Consider the following 25,406-nt stretch of genomic DNA (forward strand, 5'->3'; position numbering starts at 1 on the left):
AATGCCCATGAAATTGGAGTTTGCTGAGGTTTCTCCCATTTTTTGGATCTCTCTAGTGCCAGAAAATGAGCCAGCATGGCTTATTGATGGACTTAAAGATATTGTTGAGTTAGTTGTTGCTCCTGAGTATGGGGTGCCGTTTGTAAAGCGGCTCACGCTGAACATAACCGCAACATTTTGTCACAGTTAGCTTCAAACAATGTTTAAAAAACTGGGATGAATTTTTGACGGTCACTTTTTAGCACATTTACAACAATATTGTCAACTTAGAGATATTTTAAATAGTTAAATCTAAATATACACCTAAATGTTAAATGTTAAATCTAAATGCTAAATCTAAATCTAAATGTTAAGACTTTTAGCACAGCAGGGAATATTGTAGATGAGGAAGGAGCAACTGTCTGCCAAAAATGCAGAGATCTTATATTTCTGAGAAAAATCTGCCATTGATGCTAACAAGTAGCTTTAGAGACATTGAATCATGATGCGAAGACCTCATGACAGTGCAGCTGTGGTTCTGTTAAGCTGCAGTTCTTGAATCCCAATAGATATGAAGTCTCTTTAAATGGATCTAGATTAGATAGACTGTTCATATTATACAGAATGTTTTTGTGTAGCTTCACTTGTATTCAGCCCTGATGTGGAGCTAAAAGAACATTTATTTACCTTAGTATTAGTCTGAAATTGTTAAAACTACAAAGAATTTGTTTTGCTGAAGAAATGTCTGCAGTGATTGAAAGGACATTTTTTTGATTTTGAGCTAGACAAAAGCCAAACATTACTGATACATTCTCTAAACATGTGTGACTATACGTCATGGCTTCTATTTTCAGTTCATTACAGCAGGAGGACAGCCTCAAATACTTTACACCTCATGCCTTTTATCTTGACATCCCAGATATGTGAATTTTTTTTCTTCTTTGCTCTGCACTTTACGTTTAAGTACACTTTAGTTTGTATAAATTAACAATGACATTTTTTTGTAATTTATTCTGAAATAAGGCTTTATATGTTAAGCTCTAAGCTGTTTAAGTGTGTTGGAATGTTGAACGTTTCCTGTCAATAAAAGTAAACAGTTGAGCAATTCACATAGCCTTATACGGCTGTCGGTTTATATTAATACTTTAATTGTTGTTAGAATAGTAAAAGGATATATGAGCTATATATGACATGATAATAGAAGTCAATAGACACAGTGCTCGTGATCGGTATCGGTCGATGCTGCTACCAGCGATCAGTGATCGTCCCCAAAGAATCCTGATCGTGCACCGTACCACTAATACAGCTCAGTTGTCACGCCACTAGTGACCTCAAGTATAAACATGTAGCAGTCAGCTTTCTGACAGCTGTCAACATGAAATGAATATATAACTTTAGTATAGAATTTATATCAGCGTTGTTGTAATGGAGTTGATTAGATTGCACAGGTGTACCTATGAACACGCAGCGCTGTATATTACAGGTGATTACTCACAGTAGTACAGTATATAGTAGTATATCTCAGTACTATTCATAGCGGCCACACCCACGAGTAGGAATACAGTAGTACTATTACAGCTGTCTATCTACAGCCCATCATCAGAGAAGTAGTGTAGCAGCGTTTTCATGAATATCATACAGGTGGTTAGTTATAGGTAGTGTACCCGGTACAGATTAGGTATTTGACACCTGAGTAATGTCACATGCGATTATAGTGCAGGTAGTATTAGATAGTGGTGCTGTATTGTGATGTGTATGGACACGCATCGTCATAGGTAGTTTACGTTATGTGGTACAGAGAGAGTGACGTGTGTGTGTTTTTCGTGAGAGGTTGACACAGTCACTCCAGGATAGCCTCTCCAGGTACCTGGTAAGTAGGCCTGCTTTGGTGAGATTAGGGTGGGATTACATGAGTTAGGGCTTTTACATATACGGATGTATATCCATGTGCACACTAAGTACAGCCCTTACCTTACACTGACCTACACAACAAGTTTACTAGTGGTAACTAGATAGATGTTAGTGCTAGCTAGAGATACTCTAGTTCTGTGATATACTGAAACTTAATCTCAGTCTGAGAACTGTGGTATCGCTCCTCACCCTGCAGGTATCCCGGTAGGCACGAAGCGCTACACTCTGGACATCGACGCTCACTTCCTGAAGAACACGCAAAATGAATGTCCAGATTTCATTCTTTTTTCAGTATGGTGTGCTGCCAAATTTCTGCATGCACAATGTTCGACACAGACAGCGCCACCGAGGCCCTTCTGCCAGTGGGACCTAAAGCCTCAAGTTAAGCTTAACTCACCTGAGAGATCATAAATCTTAAGTGCACGCAGCGCCTCTCTGATATCTTCCGGTTCGTGCCGGTTCGTGCCTTCTGCTATACAAGCCACCAGTCCGGGGTATGGTGGGCTAAGCACGCATAGACCCACTGGGTTCTCGTAGTGTTGACGTTTTGGTGATCTGTTTACGAACTCACGCACCCAGCTACAAAACCTCAAAACTCAAAAATAATTATATAACAGTCTATACTCGAGTGCAACACGAAAACACATTAATTGTATGCCATGTCTCCGTTGAAAATACATTGGTGAGCACATGTCACATGCAAGTGATGTGCTTCTTACCCACAGTGCCTAGTGGCTTGCGTTCCGATTTGATGTGATACATAGTCAAATTTGGCATAGACAATGTGTGAATATGTGGACTGAAAAGAGAAGCCAGAGTCTGTGTTGTACCTGTGATTCATCTCCGCAGAGCCGTCGCCATTCCCACAAGAAGTCGCCTCACCCTGGGGTTTTCCTGATTATCTCCTGTCGCGACGAAGGACAAAGTCTTCTGCTTAGCTTTCTATCAGAGCGTATGTCTTTGCTGACTCTTCTACTTAGTCCTACTCGGCAGTCTCATTCGTCTTTCCACAACTGGCCTGCTGTCTCCCTTGGGAAGTTGTGGAACGAGTCACTTCAGCTCGTCTGGCTCTGTGGAAGTGTGGTGTCGCTTGTCAGGTTTATTTTGCTCCTTTTTACCTGCTCTGACAGACCCCTCCAACATCCAGATCTTGACACAGCTTGCCATGCTACTCATCTGAAATTATCAGACTCATGTTTCCATCCATGACCTCACTCACACTTCCAGCGCTCGCTGCTACTTGTGCTATTTCACACCACGCCAGTTCTGGACATGGTCTTTTGTGACACGTGACTAATGAATTTTCATGCATTTAATGACGGAATGTACAACTCAAGAGTGGGGTAGACATGCAAAGGCTAACTCTTGATATGACTTGCTGAACGCGTAGTGCCGTAATAATCTATCGCCCGGTGTCGGAGTGACAGCACACACCTTGCACTTCCACGCCATTGATTCATTTTGCCACGAAATTCCGCATGCTCAGACTCACTCCTTAAAACACTAACAGAATTACTGTGCCTGCATGTGCACATGTGTGATTACACAGACAGGTCACGACGTGTTCATATTTGGAGTAAGTTGTCCTGTGGGCATAGATATAAACAATCAATAATGCACTCACTCCCACAGTAATGATCCACAATTGATACCACTCTTCAAGTGTTAATTACTTACTATAGTGTGCTCTCTGTGAGTCTGGTGACAATGTGGTCTGCCAGGCGCACAAAGACAGACCAGCAAGATATGTATTGTCTAGAGCCTTTTGCTTGATTACTCAAGGACAGAAGCACAAAATAATTTGTGCAAAGACTGCTGTTTATAGCTACTATTACATCACTTTGGCAAAAAACGTCAAGTCCTGCAGTGGTCCCATTCACTTCACTGCTGACTGCCTAAAATAACTGATCTAGACCAGCCTGACCCCGCCACAGTGAGCACTTTATTCCCACGCTTGCAATACAAGTGTTTATCGATAGTGTCAAAATACAGGTGGGTCTGCCTCTCTATGCTTTGATATCTATGAAATCACACACAGAGGGTGTCTGCTTCCACCGCTGCCGACACATTTTAAATGAGTGTGTCTGACACACAGAACCAGTTTGTTCCACTTCAGAGGTGGCTACCTTGAGTCTAGGCCAAATATTAGCAAGATATGTGTCTGCCAGCGTTTCTATGCGATGATTAGCTCCAATAACGAGAATGGGCAAAAATAGGTTACAGCCTAAATCACAGTTGATCACCTTGATTTGCTGTCACTGCACTGCTCTTTCCACTTCAACTGATTGAAAAGAAGTTTGTAACAGTTTAATGAAAACTTAGCAGAGTTAACATTCTCGGTAACTCTTATGCCCATAACCTATACTGTGTGTGAGTAAAAGTTACAGCTAACGTTAGCCACTAGCTCCTTTGAGCGTGCGTGGAGGATAACATCACCTGTACTTACCGAGCAGGCGCTTAACACCACAACACGCACACACTCTCAAAAACAGAGACTGTACCCTGCTGAAAGGAGTTATTGACTACTACGTACACTTATGCCTTGCCCTGACTTACAGTACACAGGATATTGATCTGTCACTAGCAGGCGGACTGACGGTAACCGCAGCTTTCGCGCAGCAAATTATCATATGCCTCTTTTTGCTTATGTCATGCTTAAGGACCGGAGCACAAGGCAACTAGACAACTTTGATGATAAAGCCAAATATATACACTGTTATCTTAATAGTAAAACACGTTTTTAAAGTGCTCATATCTGCTCATTTTCAGTTCATAATTGTATTTTGAGGTTGTATCAGATAGGTTACATGGTTTCATTTTCAAAAAACACCATATTTTAGTTGTACTGCACATTGCTGCAGCTCCTCTTTTCACCCTGTGTTGAGGTCTCTGTTTTAGTCTACAGAGTGAGACCTCCTCACTGCTGTAACATCTTTGTTGACAGTCGCACATGCTCAGTAGCTAGGTAGATCCATGATCAGTACTAGGTAGCTCACATGCTACAGGTAAGATCACATGCTCAGTAGCTAGGTAGATCACATGCTCAGTAGCTAGGTAGATCACATGATCAGTAAGCTAGGTAGGACTACATGAGCTAGCTAGCTGTTTCTTCCACTTAGTAGTACAAGCGGAGTAGCCGGGAGACTTCTTCTAAACACGAGGGCACCTTCCAACTTGTGTGGAATACTGCAGAAAGGGACATGGAAGTAGTTCTATACAATTTTATTTTGTAGATTAGGGTGATTTGTGCGTGTTGTAGCAGTGTTTTTCCATTGAGACGAGCTAGCATGCTAGCGCTAGCCTTTACTAGCCTGCCAGTCTTTACAGCTCCCGAAGAACTGTTTTTCAGCTGATTTGTTTTAAATGTTATTGCTCTGTACCCACTCTTTGGAGAATCCATGGTGAGATGGGTCCTCATATACAGCTGGCTTTCTTTCTCGGTCGGCCTGTGTAGAAGTCCCGCAGAGAGTGGGATGTTCAGTACACCCTGACCGGCTGAATCTATCATCACCTCCTTGGTCTCAGTTGTCAAGTCTAGGTTAAGTCCAACTACGGTGGTGTCGTCTACAAGTTTGATGATGGTATTGGACACAGGGTGCGTAGCCATAATTTAGAAGTGAGGGGGACAGATTGTTCAGGAGGAGGACTTTTAATGAAAGACCCTTAACCATTTGTCTCTCTAAATCACGGATTCCAACTAGCCTACATTTAATTTATGATGATGGAGACACCCACATTTTCAATAACCGTTACGGTGTTTACTGCCACATCTCGCCCAATGGGAGACCTGTTAACATTTAACTAGTGTAGGGGGTCTGGGGCAGGCCTTCCCAGAGAGCAGTATAGCAGTATAGCCTAATTGGTGGCCTCAGCACATTTGTGTGCCACTATCCATCAATCCACTGATCTTAATATTGCATATTTAATGAATTTTCCTCCCTATATTTTGTAGAGATTTTTATTATACATTATTTTATTATTGCATATATCTCTGAGTCTATCAGTCATCGTAGCACCTGAGTAAGGTGTGCACACACCTCTTTATGGTGCGTTCATCACTCCGACCTGTTATGACATGGTCTCTTTCTTTGTGCCAGTCGCTACAGCTTTGTCTCATCGAAATCCTGAGTCACTGTAGTGGTCAAAACTGCTTGCTTCCTTGCATTCTGCTCTTTGACTGCGGTTAAACTTGTTGGAAGTATTTAGCCAACACCCTGTAGCTTTACACTCCTCAAACATTCCAAGATTGGGTCAGCCAGACTCTCACAAATGTCTCTCAAGACATGCGTCATGTGTTTGTGAGATGAGTTCTGTCCTGTTGTCGCTCATATACACCTGGCCTGAGCTTTGGCTCTCCTCGTTCTCCCTGATCTGCAAGGGTCACTGAATAACCTTTTCATGTTAGTTTGTATACGCTAACTATGCATGACACTGAAGTGTTCCATCACAGTCTCTTACCACATCCACACAGACAATAATGCAGAAGCTGGAGCGCTTTGTGACATCGCTCAGACTTGAGATTGTGTGCCAGAGAAGAACTTATTTCTAGTAGATGCAGTAGCAATCTTGTACTCGTCTCCAACATACCTCTTTAATAGAAGACCCTTACCGCAATGAGACATGTTCAGGAGCCGATGTGTGTGGCAGCTACATGTCTCAGTGCACTTTACAATTAAAGTACACAGATGCAGAGAGCAACAACATTCGAACGACATACAGCAGTAATAAGACACCCAATCCATACACCGACGCATCATGAGAGAAGACTGAACAGTTGTTTGGGAAGACAGAGATGGTGTGTCGGGTGTCTATATGTATGATTAGAGGTGGGTATCATCCACTGTGGGTAGGTGTGGTGTGTGGTGTGTGTTTTGTTTACTCTCGTTGATATTAGCTTGTGTAACTTGTAGTGGAAGGCCGTTCCAAGGTTGGGGCATGTAGGGACAGGCTCTTTACAAACTGATTGTTTTTGGTTTACTAGGGACTGACTGTGAGACCAGCATCAAGAGAGCTGAGATTGAGCAGCCGGACCTGCTGATGTACTGGTGTCTAATAGCTTAGATAAATAAGGTGATTAGGTGTTCATCTGTTTTTGACATGTTTTTCTGCCTACGTGCAGTTCTGAACATCATTTCAGAACGATTTATGGTATAACTCCAACAACTGGGTTGCAGGTTACTACAATAACACAAAGATGAACACACTTGTTACAAGATGGCTGTTGTTTAAATAAAACTTATTTTACTTTGAATATCTGTATTTGTTATGTTGGACACTGGACTGTCAATCATGACTTAGACCACTCCCTTTCCAAGGTATACAAGGGCCTGTGACTCTCTTTTCCCTGCAACCAAACCAGGCAGAACAAGAGTATTGATGTGAGTATAATGGAGGTTTCAACCTGTACTGTTATCATTACTAATCAATGTTTGATATATTTGGTTCATACTAGATTGTAGAATATTAAGTTTAGATTGTGGATCCATTAGTAAATCAAGATGAGTTTAACCTAATTTTTATTATTGAATGTTTATAGTATTTAGATCTGACATTTTCTTTCAGTGACAGTCATCAGCTTGTTCTTCTCCTCTGTGTCAGCCAATCACCACCTCAGCAAAGGTATTTATATTTCAATTACTATCACAATTTCATCTATTTTTACTTTAATAATAACGAATCCTGTGTTTATCGAACCTGTCGAACCTCAGGTTGAGAGGAACAATGCGGATTCCGTCCTGGTCGTGGAACAACGGACCAGATCTTTACTCTCGCAAGGATCCTGGAGGGAGCCTGGGAGTATGCCCAACCGTCTACATGTGCTTTGTGGATCTGGAGAAGGCATATGACCGGGTCCCCCGGAGACACTGTGGGAGGTGCTGCGGGAGTATGGGGTGAGGGGTCCCTTCTCAGGGCCATCCAATCTCTGTACGACCAAAGCGAGAGCTGTGTCCGGGTTCTCGGCAGTAGTCGGACTCGTTTCAGGTGAGAGTTGGCCTCCGCCAGGCTGCGCTTTGTCACCAATCCTGTTTGTAGTATTTATGGACAGGATATCGAGGCGTATTCGGGGTGGAGAGGGTTTGCAGTTTGGTGAGCTGGGATCTGCTCCTCATCGCTGCTTTTGCATGATGCTGTTGGCCTGATATGGCATCGTCGGCCTGTGACCTTCAGCACTCACTGGATCGGTTCGCAGCCGCGTGAGCGGCTGTGAGATGATCAGCACCTCGAGTCTGATGCCATGGTCCAGCAGGAACCGTGAGTGCTTCTCCGGATCGAATGATGTCTTACCCAAGTGATGGAAGATTCAGTACCTTGGATCTGTTCGCGAGTGAGGGACATGAGCGGGAGATTGTCGGAGAGTCGGCGCAGCGGGTGCGGTATTACCTCATTTATCGCACCGTTGTGACGAAAAGAGCTGAGCCGAAAGCAAAGCGCTCAATCTACCGAGTGCAGTGTTCGTTCCCTACCCTCACCTATGTCCATGAGCTGTTTTGCTTTCAGGACCGAAGGAACGAGATCCAGGAGTACAGCGCCGCGCAATGGTTTCTCAGAGGGTGCTGTCGTCTCCCTTAGAGATAGGGTGAGACTCTCAGTCATCCGGAGGAGCTCGGAGTAGAGCCGCTGCTCCTTCGCGTCGAAGGAGCCGTTTAGGGTGGTTCAGGGCATCTGTAGTATGCCCCCTGGGCGCCCCTAGGAGTTTTCCGCAGTCCGCTGGAGGAGGCCTCGGGGAGCACCAGCACTACGGGTGGATGGATTATCATCGCCCAACCTGGCCTGGGACTCGCCTCGCGGATCCCGCAGTCGTGCCTGTGTATGGGCGTCGGATGGCAGTTTGGGTCCCCTGCTGGAGCTGCTACCCCCGCGACCCGTTACCGGATAAGCGAAGAAGATGGATGGTGTTTATCGAGAGGACATTATCTATTTTGATAAAACTTGGTGTATTTAATCATAGACATTTTAAATATTAGATAATCTATCAAATATTAAACCATATCTTATTATATAATGCACGTATAACTAGAAGAATACTTTAATTTGATGAATGGCTCATTCATGATCAGTTGCAGTCATTCATTGTCTGCCATTATTTCCTTGTATTCAGTTTTTTTTTACTTTGTTAAACATCTTCCACAGATGACATCAATCCTTCCGTTTTAGTTTGTTGCTCTGTTTGTCCAGCGGACTGTTGACTGCATATGTAAGTATACACTTAAGAAATAAATCACTAAAATAACAGAAAAAGATCTGGCAGCTCATTACTCAGATTTTGTCCCGTAATTAAAAACGGAAATTTGGTGTTTAGCTACATTAAAAATAATGTTCTGTTATTTTAATAAACAGTTTACAATCTTGTTGTCGGCCCTGTTCAGCAGATGTTATTGCACATACAGATACAAATGCTCATATAATTATGCTTATTACTCACGGTTTTATCAACCGGCTGGTTGTGCTGTTTGCAGCACATTAAAGTCACTGCACAATTGTTAACTGTTAATTCTGCTACTGATAAGTCTCAGTTTTCCATTTTTATCAATAATAGTTGCACTCCTAAATGTGCATTGAAAATTGTGAGCTGATAAAAACCTGTGCAACAGGGACCATATTCGTCTAAAACATCTAAAGCTAAATTTAGCTCTTAACTGCCTGCGTAAGTTATAATAATGGTATGGTATTTATTATAATGGTATATAATGTTTGTGATCACAGTGTTGTGAAGAAATTAAAACCTCCTGCCCAGGTCAGAACAGTATCTCTGACTCGTTGGGTTGCTCTGATTGTAGTCTTGCATTGCCAGCTCTATCTCCACAGCGCTGCGGAGGAACAATCCCATAAATGAACAGTTGTCGATATAGACTAGTCTGATTGTTTTTGGCTTGTTTGTTCATACAGGGTGAAGCTTCCTGTCCTCCTGGTTGGAGAAGTTTGACTCTCGCTGTTTCACTTTCTACAATCCAGACAAAGACCTGGTCCGATGCAGAGGTACAGCAGTTCTTTCTATCATAACACATGTATGCTAATACCAGTGTACTCTAATACTTTACTGCAGTAAAACTACTAATACCACATCATTAGAAAAAAAATCAAAACACTCTGAGACATGAACACCCCGTTTAATACCGATGATTCTTACATACTATTTTCAATGCAGGACTTTTACTTAGTATTTTTACAGTGTGGTATTAGTACTTTTACTGCAGTAAAGGATCTGAATACTTTTTCCCACACCACTGATTAAAAGTATGAAAATGTGTCTTATGACTGTAAAAACTGCCCTGAGATCTGTTAATAATGTGATTATGTTTGTTTTTCTTGAAGTTTTAAACTGATATAAAATAAATAAAAATAAAGTTTTCTTTATTATGAGTATGAGAGAAAAAGAAACAAAAGAAGTAAAAGTACCTAAAACCACTGTGTAGAAATACTAAATACTAAATAAAAAGTATCAGCATCAAAATATACTTTAACAAAAGTAAGTACATATTATAAAGAATGCTCCATTTCATAATTAGATTATTAGTCTTATATTAGTATTATTATTTGATTCTTTATTTTGATCTTCCGTATGTTTTTTTTTGTCGTGTCTAACTTCTGCACACGTTCAGCCACAAGAACCATTCAAATATCAAAATGTTCAACTTTTAGAGACTGGAAGACTCTAGACTGCAGACTGCAAGAGAGGGGTTTAACTTGAAAAGGGGCATAACTAAAGTTGTCCTAATCCAGAGTACTGTAATGTGAACAGTCTATGCATAGAATGATAAACTCGAGCAGCAGTTGCTGGTTGTATTCAGCTGCTACAGAGCTCCGGGATGCCGGCTACCAGCGGCAGTTGTTTAGCCGCCAAAAGGTGACTGTGAGCCGGCTACAGGCACCGCCAGATGAGTGTGAGAAAGTGAGTGTAATGCAGCGATGTTAATTTTAGGCACAAGACGACTTGTTAAGTTTAGGAAAAAGTTTGCATTGTGTAAGAATTCCTCCCATCTAGCGGTGAAATTGTATATGACAACCAACTGAATATACTTTCTAGCCCTTCTCATTCTGAGCGCGTTTCAACTGCTACGGTGGCTGAACCCAAAATTAACTCTTAGTATCTCCATCGTTTACATGCAGCTGTTCTAGCCACTCCAATATTAACTTTGGTCTTGTTGCTTTGCCTGTCACGTTGTCGTTTTAATTCGCTTTTTGCCTCCCGCTGGCATTCATCGTGGTGCCACTGAGTGTAAAAGTGCGAAGGCGGAGGTATGTCCATCATTGGCTAAGGTATTTTAAAGATGGAGGCGCTACATGGCGGCCGTCATTCAAGCGACTCGCCTGTATGTATTCTGATGATTCTGAATGGCAGATTCTACGCTTACAAGAATACTTTGATTAGTTGGTGGAGTAATTACACATGAATGAGAACATATTTGGGAGAGAACAAAGGGTTTTTTGCTAAGAATCAACTCAAAAAATTACATAATGTAACTTTAATTTTAGGAAAAAGATCAGATTTGTATTAAAACACTCCCGGAGAAAGAACAGCGTTTCCTGGGTGAAAGTATTTTGTTTTCACCACAAAGTGAACTCCTCTCTCCAGCTTGAAAGCTCTGTGTTTTATGTTTACACCACGTTGTGCTATTTCATTTTGAGGTTATTTTTCATTGGATATTGAAGGTAATAAATAAGTGTTTTGGCATGCACATGGCACTTATTCATGGTTTTAGAGAGGAATTTAATACTTGCAAATTTGTTTTGTTGTGCATGATCAAACCCCCCACCCGACATATAGTGGCAACTCTCAGACAGCTTGAGAGGTGATTTAACTGTCAAAAGGGTGAAAACCAATCCAAAGCATCAGAATAATATCATCTAACTTTATTGAACGGCTGTTACTGGAATGGCAAAAGAAGACATTGTGCACATGAAAATCATGCAAGGACTAAATTAATATTATTCAACATATGGCCAGCTTGTTTGCAGAAAATATTCACATCTAACTCCCATGTAATCATGACATTTTCACAGTTAACTGTAATTTAATCAGACATGTTTTCCCAGTAACTGTAACAGATTACATGTACCTTTATTAACTCTGTTACATGTACTAGTTCCTCCCCAACACAGTTTTAAAGCCAACAGACAGACGGTGATGTGTAGCTCAGGGTCTCCAGCAGAGGGCAGACATGTTGTTTTATAGATCCAGCTGCTGAACCTCTGGATCTGATGATGTTTCTGCCTCTCAGTCAAGGGGTGGAGGTTTGGTTTCAACATTGATGGGGGGACACATTATAACTGGGGGGTCTGGGGGTCGTCGCTCATAAATATTGTCTGTCAAAGACTTCATTTCCTGCATTCTGGTGATTTTGATGCAACAATTTATGGTGCAAATGTCTTTATTTATATAAAGAAATGATTATCTCCTTTATTGTCAAACTTTCTTTAATTCAAAACATCACACGTGTTTCAGGATCTGTTATTTTAGGAATCATCTCCATCTCAACAACAATCTGTTAGAGAATGAGACCTTGTTAAGCCAGAAGCTCCAAGTTTAAATCTACATAAATCTGTCTTATTTTTCACGGATTCATGTTCTTTAACCCCCGATGCTAGCAAAGTAGACACCGTACAGTGTTGAGCCCTCAATGATTATTTTTCACATCTTTTGGGAGTGGGTTTTTCATATTTGTGCATATTTAAATGAGTTTTCCTCTCTATATTTTGAAAACATTTTTAAAATATATTATTTTTTATTGCCTACATCTATATGAGTCTATCAATCAACTGACCCATACTGAGTAACATGCACACACGCCTACTTATGGTGCGTTCAAATCAACTCAGACGTGTTGTACGTGTGTGTTTTAAGCTCAAATTGCTCTGTTCATGGATCAGTTTGTATGGGAGTATTGTACTAAAAGCTGAACTAAAGTCAACAGACAGCATTCTTACATATGTGTTCTGATGTTCCAGGTGTGTTAGCGCTGAGTGGAGAGCTGATGTAACTGCATCATCTGTTCATCTGTTGGTCTGATATGGAAACTGATGTTTATCAAGATCAGCAGGGATGGCAGCCTTTATGTGGGGAAGGATCAGTCTTTCAAAACACCTGGCAATGATGGGGGTAAGAGAAAGTGGTCTAACAACATAAACACATTGTGAAAGACACATTTTTAGTTATTTGACAGAAAATATCAGCAGAAAACTGCACTTTAAAATGTAACTATCATTCTTGTTTTAGTGGTGCCTTATATAATCAATTCAATGTTCATTTTTTTTCATTAAAAGTAAGTTGGAAATGATTTCCTTTCCTTTTTTAAATTTAACAAGCATTTTGTTGTATTTTAGCAGTGGGTAGGGTAACTAAATGTACGTTTCAGTGACAAACGGGACAAGAACAGGACATGAACCCTGGTCTGCTGGGTCCTGTGTTATTTGACCCATCCCCCCAAAACCCTCAAAGAGCTTCTTTTATCATTGTCTATGTGTGTAGAATCCACCTTACTTCCCTTCAGTTGGCAAACCACTCGAACCAGTCATGTGTTCAGCAGGGATGCATGTGAGTTTTATCTGTTTAAACATGCCAACAAGGATATAATATTCCTGTTGGTGTGTTTAAACATGTCAAACAAAACTCACATTGAGGACAAGTTGGTTTTGTAAAAGCACAGACTGTGACTGTGTTGTATCAAAGTTTTCTTGTCTTTGGTTCCTTGTTCCCCTGTATGTGTTTACATACTGACTCTGGTTATGGTGAATACTCTTAAGGAAAAACTCAGGAGCAGCACAACTCATTACACAAGGTTTTTGGGAGACTTTGATGATTTACACAGGAGCATTTAAACATGAAAGGAAAGGAGCATAAACACTCAATTGAGGAGGATTTAGGATCACACAGTACAGTGTTGGTGCCATCCCAACTCTCTGAAGCTCCTGTCTTCCTGAAGGTGTATTTAAACATCCAACTGGATGGCGTTAAGTTTAGTTAAACCTTCAAAGTAAACAAAGATATTGCCGTGCCCAGATATCTCATTACATACAAACTGTGTTGAGTTTACTTTTCTCTATGGCCTTGGCAGGGTGACCAGCTCTGTCTTATCATACAGCTGCTACATGTCTCATCATCTATGGAGGGACAAAGTTGAAGTATTCCTCTGCCTGGAGAGGTTATGAGGTTATGTTGGTCACTGACCTGAATGAGACCTGGGTACCACTGTCTCAATTTACATCATTCATGAGCTGGAAATTCCCCCAGATTCATCAGCAAACCTACATGTTTCCTCTCTATGAACATGTTTTAAAAAATCCTTTCATCAGCCGTCTTCTGGTGATGTTGGCATAGACATTTTATTAATAATACAACCTTTTCTTGATAGTGTTGTCGCCCAAGTTCTATGTGAGAATTGTGACGGCCCAGAACCTGTTGCCTTGTGCCTGTGTACTGTTGTCTTTCTTGTGCACGTCTGTGGCTGAGGTCTTAACAAGGTAACTGGGAGCACCTGGCCAGTCCTCCCAATCTATTTAACCCCTGGTTATAAAAAAACATCGAAAAACGACAAAAACGTTGGGACTGCTGCTGACTAACCCTAACCTGAGCAGAGGGAGCGGCATTAAAACAAAGTAGTGAATTACAGAAATAAAACCTTTCTTCTGTTTTGTCTCTACTATAAATGCAGCTGTAGCACTTTAATAGTATTTCACTATCACTTACTTATCTTATACAGTGTGTTGCAACTCTGATTTAACACAAGTTAAACCGCAGCCAATGAAGACAGACTCACACTTCGTCATTGACATGCTGGTGAAAACTGTGAATAAAGACATCACAAAAAATACTCAGTCTATTCCCCTAACTAAACATAGTTTTTAACATAATCGTCACTGATATATAATCTCTAACATGTTCACTGTCAAATAAATAAATTTAGGGCATTGCCTCTATGATACTTTCAGTGGATGCACACAGATTGAGGTAAGAACATGCACTGCCTGTCTGCTGTAAACAGGACCTGGCGGAACCGGAAGTACTACAACAGGAAGTGACATCATGGTAAGACAATATAAAAATGACACAATATGAAATCTATTATTAACTCCACTTTTCAACTGCAAATAATTATTAACACATTATTTATAGAAAATACCATAAAGGCAACACACTCCCTGCCTGACCAATGTGAGGTCACTATGAATTTGCAGGAGTCCAGAACATTAGTCTCTAAATCAGTCTTTGTGTAGAAGTAGAGCAATTTCTGCATTTGGTCTGAGAAATGATTTTACATTGTCTTGGTCAGTCAGTCTTCACCTCGAGCTTTCTTAATGACCATCCTTTCCAGGGAGCGTAGCGGTGATCCTGGCCATAGGCCGGCAGTTGCGTGTAGTCTGTCTTTGTTGCAAGGGAAGGAAAGCATTCACAGCTCCAATGAGTCCAGAACTGGTTGGCAGGAGCCTGAATTTGTCTCCATTGACTTGTGTACAGGTCCTTGTCCAAGAATTCTCCAGGAGGTGGTGGAACTCATGTCTTCTGTGTAAAGCCCAGTTCAGACCAAAGATACGAGACGAGTTGAAACTTGCAACTATTTGCGTTCTAAAACCTGCCAGTTCACACCAATGAGATGAGATGAGATGAGACGAGACGGTGTATCATCTCAATAACAACGACTCTTTGTACTTCCGTTCTAACTTCTGACTTCCAGGCTTTTTGTAGCTAGATATCTCATTTGTTGCGTCTAAGTATGAACGTGGATAATGTTAGTGAAAGTGAGATGCTTGCTACAGTTACATTTCTAGTGATGAAAAGGCAAAAACCCGTTTTATTTCTCTGACTGACATGTTTGTCCTAGGCACTCCCTCAATTCAGTCACTCTCTAGCTCGCTCTACCATACGTGCCCTCGGGCGCATGTTGAGCATCCGTCTATATGCCATTTCAACCAGTTTTATTTATTTAGTTTTTAGCTGACTTTCCAAGATGAATTTGTTATTAGCTGTGGAAACAGGTGAGTCGAGCTGAGAGGGCCGGTTCAGACCACTGCAACTTTTCTCTGCAACCTTCTAAAACAATTTTGTCTCGTTGCGGATTGTCTGGGTCCGCTGACAAAGGTAGGAGTGGTCATGCATTTATGATAGCTGTGACCTCTGCCATTAATGTGCAAAGCACTTCGTGGGAAAGGCGAGTGTTTTGCTGAAGAAATATTGAATCAAGGATTCTTAAGGCAATGCCAATCATTCGCTCCCAAGAGCCTCCTATATAAAGTACTAGAGACCCATACTTGAGTAAAAGTACAAGTGCTCTATCAAAAAAGTGACTTGAGTAGAAGTAGATGTGCTCTTTAAGCACAACACTTAAGTAGAAGTACTAAAGTATTCAAAAAATGTTGTATTTAAGTATTGCAAGTAGTTTATTTTAAAATTTACTACTGAAGTATTGAAAGTAAAAGTACAAGTATTGTGTTATTTAGTTATTCAAGAAAGCAGTCAAAAGTTTGAATATCATATTGTTTATATTATGTCAAATGTTTAGCCAAGGCTGTAGCCAAAGTAAAATAAACATCCTCTCCAGCACAGTAACGATTAAAGCCCCCAAAAAAGTTATCACACACTAGCTAGTAACATATGTGATGAATAGGAAAGTTAGCAAGCTAGCAAAGTACAGATAATAGCAGCTTCAAATCACAGGGTCAAACGGTTAACATTCAGTATTCATTTCAGACTGAAACAACTCAGGAATAGCTTCATCTGCTGCAACACTAGCAAAATAGAAAGAGTACAAACTTACATCGTCTCTGACTCCTGAACGGGTAACCATATTGAAAAGAAACACGATGCGATCTCGGGGATTTCGTAATTGGCGTACGTAACTAACGTACACACACTAACCTACACAGTCTCCGTAGCGTGAGGAATTCACAACAGTAACGATGCAGCACATAAAAAATCTATCGGAGTAAAAGTATTAAACTCTACACTCTATAATTTATGAAGCCCCAACAATTCAAGTAGTTCCCCCAAGAGCAAGCATTCAGTGCGACAGTGGCGAGGAAAAACTCACTTTTAGGAAGAAACCTCAGTGATGAGAAAAACTTCTTTTAGGAAGAAACCTCGGCAGACCCAGGCTCTTGGTAGGCGCTGTCTGACGATGCCGGTTGGGGATGTGATGAACAGTGGAAATAATAGTCACAATGAAGATAATGGAACAGTGACTAAGAAATAGTAGTCATAGTAGTTCATGTCATAGCAGGGCACCGTGGAGCGTAGCAGGGTGAACTGAAGCAGGACCACGGCGACAGCTGAAACCAAGGTCTAGGTGCCATCCAGATCCAACGAAAAACGCTGGGAAAAGGAACATAAGGACTCCGGGGAGTAAACTCCCCAGAGCTAGGTTAGTAACAAGCATTTCTGGATCTCCTCACTCCCTAACTATATGCTTTATCAAAGAGGAGTGTTTTCAGTTTATTATTAAATGTGGTGATGGTGTCTGCCCCCCGAACCCAGACTGGGAGCTGGTTCCACAGGAGAGGAGCCTGATAGCTGAAGGCTCTGGCTCCCATCCTACTTTTAGAGACTCTGTTCTGATTAATAACGATGTCGTGTTTATTCGTGTTTGTCACCAGAGAGAATTAACAGATATCATCATAAAGAGATCCTGTGTCACGGTGTGGTTAATAAAATAAACACAACACTTAAGTCCACATGTTAAACACACATTGTTCATTACATCCAGACACCGTCATACACCACTGACCCTGACTTTCACACCCTGTTAAATATTGGTTCAATATCAAGTCTCTACCTGCATCATTGCATGAACTGTCAATCATGACTAAGACCACTCCCCTTCCCAAAGGTATATTAGTGGCTCTCATTTCACTCCAAACCCAAACCACACCAGACAGAACAAAGATTATTGATGTGAGTATAATGGACCTTTTCACATTGTATTGTCATCAATATAATTGAAAGACTTGTCAGAAAGTTTGATATATTTTGTTTATGCTAGATTGCAGAGTTTATTCCTGTTGAGTAAAGATAAAATTTAGTACAGATTGTGGATGCATTAAGTTTAACCTAATTTGATATTATTGAGTGTTTAACAGTATTCAGATCTGTGACATTTTCTTTCAGTGACAGTCATCAGCTTGTTCTTCTCTTCTGTGTCAGCCAATCACCACCTCAGCAAAGGTATTTATATTTCAATTTATTATCACAATTTCATTTACTTTGACTTTTAATAATAACTAATCCTATATTTATTGTGAGGACATTTTGGGGGGAGGGAATGAGTCCCAAGTGCAGGAGTTCAAGTTCCTTGGGGTTTTGTTTGCGAGTGAGGGGACAACGGAGAATCAACGCAGGGGGGGGGGGGGGGTATTACATTCACTTTACTGCACTGTTGTTATAACAAAAGAGAGCTGAGCCAGAAGGCAAAGCTCTCAATCTACCGGTCTGTTTCCTTTCCTACCCTCACCTATGGTCATGAAGGCTGGATCATGACTGAAAGAACGAGATCACAGGTACTAGTGACTGAAACGGGCTTCCTCAGGAGGGTGGCTGGCCTCTCCTTTAGAGATAGGGTGAGAAGCTCAGTCATCTGTGAGGAACTCGGAGTAGAGCCGCTGCTCCTTTGTGCTGAAAAGAGCCATTGGAGGTGGTTTGGGCGTCTGGTATCGATGCCTCCTGGGCGCCTCCCTAGGGAGGTGTTCCAGGCACGTCCAGCTGGGAGGAGGCCTCGGGGAAGAACCAGGACTAGGTGGAGGGATTATATCTATATGTGACTCAGGAAAGAGAAGTTTGGGTTCCCCTGCTGGAGCTGCTGTCATCGCGATCCAACCCCGGATAAGCGGATGACGATGGATAATCTATCAAATATTAAACTGTATCGATATTTTATAATACACTTAAAACTAGCTGGATAGTTTACTTTGATAAATGGCTCATTAATGATCAATTTCAGTCACTCATTGTCTGCAATTATTTCCTTGCAGTATGTTGACTTTGTTGAATTTCTTTCCACAGATGACATCAGTCTTTCCGTTTGCTTTGTTGCTCTGTTTGTCCAGCGGACTGTTGACTGAATATGTAAGTACACTCCCAAAAAATAAATCACAAAAATAAAAGACTTTGCCCTGTAATTAAAAATGGAAATTTGGTGAGTCAAGTGCACAATTGTTCATTGTTAATTCTGCTACTGATAAGCCTCAGTTTTCCATTTTTATCAATAATAGTTGCACTCCTAAATGTGCAAAACAAATTGTGAGCTGATAAAACCTGTGCAACAGGGACCATATTCGTATAACATCTAAAGCTAAATTTAGCTCTTAACTGCCTGAGTTAGAGGCTGTTAAAGTCTTGTGTAACTTGTGTTGTGAAGGAAATAAAACCTCCCCCCAGGTCAGAACAGTATCTCTGACTCGTTGGGTTGCTCTGATTGTAGTCTTGCATTGCCAGCTCTATCTCCACAGCGCTGCAGAGGAACAATCCCATAAATGAACAGTTGTTTATATAGACTAGTCTGATTGTTTTTGGCTTGTTTGTTCATACAGGGTGAAGCTTGCTGTCCTCCTGGTTGGAGAAAGTTTGACTCTCGCTGTTTCGCTTTCTACATCCAGACAAAGACCTGGATCGATGCAGAGGTACAGCAGTTCTTTCTATCATAACACATGTATGCTTAATACCAGTGTACTATAATACTTTACTGCAGTAAAACTACTAATACCACATCATTAGAAAAAAGATCAAACACTGTCAAGACATGAACACCCGTTAATACCGATGATTCTTACATACTATTTTAAATGCAGGACTTTTACTGTAACAGAGTATTTTTACAGTGTGGTATTAGTACTTTTACTGCAGTAAAGGATCTGAATACTTTTTCCACACCACTGATTAAAAGTATTAAAATGTGCCCTGTGACTCTAAAACTGCCCTGAGATCTGTTAATAATGTGATTATGTTTTGTTTTTCTTGACATTTTAAACTGATGATATTGTCTCCATTAGCTCTTCTGCCAGACCGCTGGTGGGAATCTGGCTTCCATCTACTCAGATGCAGAACATAAATTTATCAAAGCCTTCATTCAGCAAGTGGCCGGTACACCGAGAACTTCCTGGATCGGAGGCTCTGACGCAGTGAAGGTGAGACTTTTATCATCACACAGGAAGTGATGTCGCTCGTCTCTCAGCCTGTTCTTATGAAGCACTCGTACATATAGCTGTAAAAAGTAAATCACTGTAATATGTATGTATTCCACATTTATTACTGTCAGCAGCACATTGACTGCTGCTGTATAAGAACATGAAGATCCTCATAGGGAGGAGGTCGGGGGGGGGATGTTTGGCTCCTAAAACACAGGACTTTCAAGTTAGAGAGCAGAGTTCATGTCATGTAAGAAGTTAAGAATAAAACAAAATACTTTCACCCTCTAAACGAGTATTTATGTCCCTGGAGTGTTTTAATCCATTTAAATATAATTTTTTCCAATCTTAACTAGTCGTTTTGGTGTCTAAACATAAATTTCGTCGCTGCTTGATGCACAGTACCCAGCTCACTGTCACCTTTTCTCAGCTAAATTTAACTCATATGACCGGCAGGCGGTCGCCTAATTTCGTAGGATTTCATACAAAAATAGGTAATTGTGCATATGTTTTCATACGATATCTTACAAACCCGTTCATAGGAATGCGTTGGGTCTCATGAGTTGTTGTAGAAAAAAGTCTTCTGGACGCAATGAGGATTACAAGAACAAAAACTCTTGATTTCACTGACTTTAAACCAATCTTTCTCGTCCAGGAGGGTACGTGGTTGTGGTCTGATGGATCCAAATTCAACTACAAAAGCTGGAATGCGGGGGAGCCTAACAACCTCAGAGGGGAGAACTGTCTTGCGATGAACTGGGGAGGTAAAAAAACATTTATGTTGTTGTATGTTGCACTTTTAAATGCAAAAGTTTAATGTAATTAGTTACATTGGTTGTAAACTCTCTCTACAGCAAACTGGAACGACTGGGCTTGTACCAACCAGGCTTCTTTCGTGTGCTCCAAGAACCTGTGTGTGTAACTCTAACCCACCATCATGATGCCTCTACAGCTCATCTATAATCTCTATCATTGATTCTCTTTCAGTTTGTTCAGCAGACAGAAACAGCTCTCTGCTGACAGATGACTCACTTTCACTTGTTTATTATCTGAAGAGTTAGGGAACAGTTCACATTTGGGTTTAAAATTAGACAGAAACTGGCTCACTGAGCTGGACAAACACAAATCAGTAATTGGACTTTTAATCTATAGTAAATAACACAAAATGAAATACAGAAAACATTTGAATACTCACACATCTTTTCTATTTTAGTTTACTGAATATTATCTGTTATAAACAGCGCCTACCAGAAAACCTACCAGACATGAGTGGTGATGATCTTTTAATCCAAAATGTCCAGATAGAAAATAAAAGTGTATATTTTGTCGGACCTTTCTGTGATACAAGAGGAGAATGCAACTGTAATAACACTTCATAATAACTATTAATAATTCATATAGTCCACTGGTTTAATGAACTGGTTACTTTTTATTCTTAAAACTGATGTGTTGTGTTCTTTATTCAGCTGATTTCCTTTACTATATAATCAACTAAGCATTCAAAAATAAAAGACATATTGTCACAAAAACAGTGTCTGGTCCTGACTTTTGATTAGTGTCAAATTATTATATTCTTGTGAGTATTTAATTCCGTTAATAGAACAAGGTTAAGATAGTAATCCAAAATGTGATCAAACCCCAACCTGCTTTTTCCACAAACGCACCCTACATATAGTGGCAACTCTCAGACAGCTTGAGAGGTGATTTAACTGTCAAAAGGGTGAAAACCAATCCAAAGCATCAGAATAATAGCATCTAACTTTACTGAACGACTGTTACTGGAAATGGCAAAAGAAGACATTGTGCACATGAAAAACATGCAAAGGAACTAAATTAATATTATTCAACATATGGCCAAACTTTTTACAGAAAATATTCACATCTAACTCCCAATGTAATCATGGACATTTTCACAGTTAACTGTAATTTAATCAGACATGTTTTTCCCAGTAACTGTAACAGATTACATTTACCTTTATTAACTCCGTTACATGTAACTAGTTACTCCCCAACACAGTTTAAAAGCCAACAGACAGACGGTGATTTGTTAGCTCAGGGTCTCCAGCAGAGGGCAGACATGTTGTTTTATAGATCCAGCTGCTGAACCTCTGGATCTGATGATGTTTCTGCCTCTCAGTCAGGGGTGGAGGTTTGGTTTCAACATTGATGGGGGGACACATTATAACTGGGGGGTCTGGGGGTCGTCGCTCATAAAATATTGTCTGTCAAACTCTTCACTTCCTGCATTCTGGTGAATTTTGATGCAACAATTTATGGTGCAAATGTCTTTATTTATGTAAAGGAAATGATTATTCTCCTTTATTGTTCAAAACTTTCTTCACATTCAAAACATCACACGTGTTTCAGGATCTGTTATTTTAGGAATCATCTCCATCTCAACAACTAATCTGTTAGAGAATGAGACCTTGTTAAAGCCAGAAGCTCCAAACTTTAAATCTACATATATCTGTCTTTATTTTGCACTTCATGTTCTTTAACCCCCGATGCTGCAAAGTAGACACAGTTATTGTTTTCCGTACATATTTTGAGCCCCCTCAACGGTTATTTTTACCTCTTTTGGGGAGTGGGTTCTTTCATATTTTTTGAGGGAGACAAATCTACGTCTTCCAAATATTGTGGGGGGGACATACCACTGCATCCCCCCTGAAATCTACACCTCCCTGTCTCTTTGCTGTTTTGTGTCTTTTTATGATTGTTTCTGTCTCTTTCAGCTCTTTTTTGTGTCTTAAGAGTAATACGGCTGCACAATATATTGTTTTTTTTTTTATATCGTCATTGCGATATCAACTTGCGCAATAGAGATAGATAGATGTTTATTGTCATTGTACAATAAAAATCTGTTCAGAAGCACTTCATCAGTGTGCATACAATTTGTATAAATATAACAAAGTAAGTCAATACAACACAGACAAAGGCAACTAGAAAAAAATATGAATGAAAGCAAATTATATACATATTTTAAATAGTAAAAGAACTTTTTGAAAACCTTTAAAACAGTTGTTAATGTAAGTTAGCAGCATAAAACGATTTGTGCAAAACAGCGTTCAGCATTCAAGTTCTTTTAGTCTTTGAAGTGAGTGTGTGTGTGTGTGTGTGTGCGTGTGTGTGTGTGTGTGTGTGTGTGTGTGTGTGTGTGTGTGCGTGTGTGGGGGGGGGGCAGTGGCTACACTTTTATATTTCATTGCTCTGTACCCACTCTCTGAGGGGAGGGGTGAGAACAGGCAGTGTCCAGGGTGGGATGGGTCCTTTCATATTACAGCTGGCTTTCTTCTTAAGATGGCCTGTGTAGATGTCCTGCAGAGAGTGGGATGTTCAGTACACCCTGACCAGCTGAAATCTATCATCACTTCCTTGGTCTTAGTTTTTAAGGTCTAGGTTGTTATGCTGACACCACTGAGCCAGATGTGAGGAGGACATACTCCTGCATCCCCCTGAAATCTACACCTATGATCTCAGCACTGTAAACCCCAGTAAGTTCATAGTACTCAAAACTTTTGCAGAAACTGATTACGTAATAACTTTTGAGGTAAGTAACTTAATTTTTTTAAGTAAGATTTTTTTTAAAGTTACAATGTAATTAAACTTAAACATTTAAATTTCATTTTTAATTTTTAAGTTTACCATCATCAAGACCCATTAGGATTTTCTGGATGAATGTAAAAGTGTGAATGAGTTTCTTGGGATAGTCCAAATGCAATGCATACATCAACCCAAACAACAATGCAAATGCATCAGCCAAGTTAGGGATATCACTCATCACAACATCGTCTTCCACAACAATAGAAATGCTTGCAGGACTGAAATGAACTGGATCTGCAGTGTCCTCTGTGACTGCTGTGACAAGAGCAACAGGAGTGTCAATGATGCCTGTCTCATCTGACTCCTCCACCTGAAAGACACAGAGAGGGTGCAACTGTTAGGTTAACTTGAAGAAACACAACAACTGCATGTACACTCACTGGCCACTTCATCAGGTGCACGTGTGTAACCCAATTCAATCCATTACAACAGCTCTCCTTTAAATTCTACCTTTATGAATTTTATACATTTTCAGTTTTTGTTGACATTATCTAAAAGGTGATAATTCTACTATTATATTATATTTATTACTGAGGTTATTGAATGATGTTCCTAATATTTTGCTCCTTTCTTGTATGTTAATGCAGTGGACAAAATATTAGGAAACCCATTCAATATAATGCACCCTAATACATCATTTTCACCCACTATGACCTCAATAATAAACATAGTAGAATTTTCAGCTTTCTGACAATGTCAACAAAAACTGAAAATATATAAACTATTACAGGTGATTACTCAACAGGTAAGTACAGTATATAGTAGGTATATCTCAAGTAACTATTCGACAGGCCAACAACCCACAGGTAGGAATACAGGTAAGTACTTTACAGCTGTCTATTCTACAGCCCATCATAAAAGAAGTAAGTGTAGCAGCAGGTATTTTACATTTTAATATCATACAGGTTGTTATTTAATAGGTAAGTGTACCCAGGTACAGTAGGTATTTTACAGCTGAGTATTCAACAGGCTATTAATATGCAGGTAGGTATTAGATAGTGGGTGCTGTATTGTGATGTGTAATGTACAGCATCTCATAAAAGGTATTTTTAAGAGAGAAAGTGAGTGTGTGTGTTATTTCATGAGAGGTTAAGCCAAAAGGTCAATCAAATGATTAGCCTTCTCCAGGTCTGGGTAAAGTTAGGCCAGGGCTTTGTGAGAGATTAAGGTTTGGGATTACATGAGGTTAGGGCTTTTACATATACGTATGTATGCTTATATGCACATGTATTGTATATCCATGTGCACACTAAGTACAGTCCATTTACCATTACAATGACACCTACACACAAGGTTTACTAAGGGGTAACTAGATATAGTTAAGTGGCTGCTAGAGATACTAATAGTTCTGTGAATATACTGAATACTTATATTCCAAGTCTTGAAGAACTGTGGATCCTCCTCACGCAGGTATACCGGGAGGGCACGAAGGGCTACAGTACGCTTCATATTGACATTGCGCACTTCCTGGAAGAACAAGCAAAAGTCAATATTAACAGATTTCATTCTTTTTTCAGTATGGATGTGCTGACCAAATTTCATGGCATTTGGCAAAATGTTAGACAGACAACGACACCCTGAGGCCCTGCTGTCCAGTGGGACCTAAAGCTCAAAGTTAATCTTTAACTCACCTGGAGATCATAAATCTTTAAGATGCCACGCAGCGCCTCTGATATCTTTCCGGTTCGTGCCGCCTTCTGCCTATACAAGGCCACCAGTCCAGGTGTATGTTGGTCAAGCACAGCATAGAACTGGTTCTGTAGGTTGACGTTTGTGATCCGTTAGAACTCAGCACAAAGCTACAAAAC

At 40.3% G+C, this 25,406-nt stretch overlaps 2 protein-coding genes across 2 annotated transcripts in view; both read left to right on the forward strand.

Annotated features, from left to right (window-relative positions):
* The first annotated feature begins 7,494 nt into the window (after window positions 1–7,494).
* The window catches only part of LOC116046602 (galactose-specific lectin nattectin-like), a 253,084-nt gene continuing 235,172 nt past the window's right edge, over window positions 7,495–25,406 (forward strand). The window contains exon 1 of the mRNA XM_036004128.1: window positions 7,495–7,509. The gene's annotated coding sequence lies outside the window, so the exon portion shown is untranslated. The remainder of the gene's footprint in view (window positions 7,510–25,406) is intronic.
* LOC116064200 (galactose-specific lectin nattectin-like) lies at window positions 18,848–21,118 on the forward strand. The gene is made up of 5 exons (XM_036004133.1): window positions 18,848–18,940; window positions 19,405–19,494; window positions 19,864–19,998; window positions 20,654–20,762; window positions 20,853–21,118. Exons 1-5 carry the CDS (start codon window positions 18,848–18,850, stop codon window positions 20,918–20,920), a joined length of 495 nt encoding a protein of 164 aa, XP_035860026.1. The 3' UTR covers window positions 20,921–21,118.

The sequence above is a fragment of the Sander lucioperca genome, chromosome 8 (genome assembly GCF_008315115.2).
Source record: "Sander lucioperca isolate FBNREF2018 chromosome 8, SLUC_FBN_1.2, whole genome shotgun sequence".
NCBI classification, from domain to species: Eukaryota; Metazoa; Chordata; class Actinopteri; order Perciformes; family Percidae; genus Sander; species Sander lucioperca.

Bases quoted from the DNA above. Each gene is read 5' to 3' on its own strand.
- LOC116064200 (XM_036004133.1), top strand. From the start codon at position 18,848: ATGTTGACTTTGTTGAATTTCTTTCCACAGATGACATCAGTCTTTCCG. The intron at 18,941-19,404 runs GTAAGTACACTC...TTGTTCATACAG, and splicing joins GCGGACTGTTGACTGAATAT to GGTGAAGCTTGCTGTCCTCC. The intron at 19,495-19,863 runs GTACAGCAGTTC...TGTCTCCATTAG, and splicing joins AGACCTGGATCGATGCAGAG to CTCTTCTGCCAGACCGCTGG.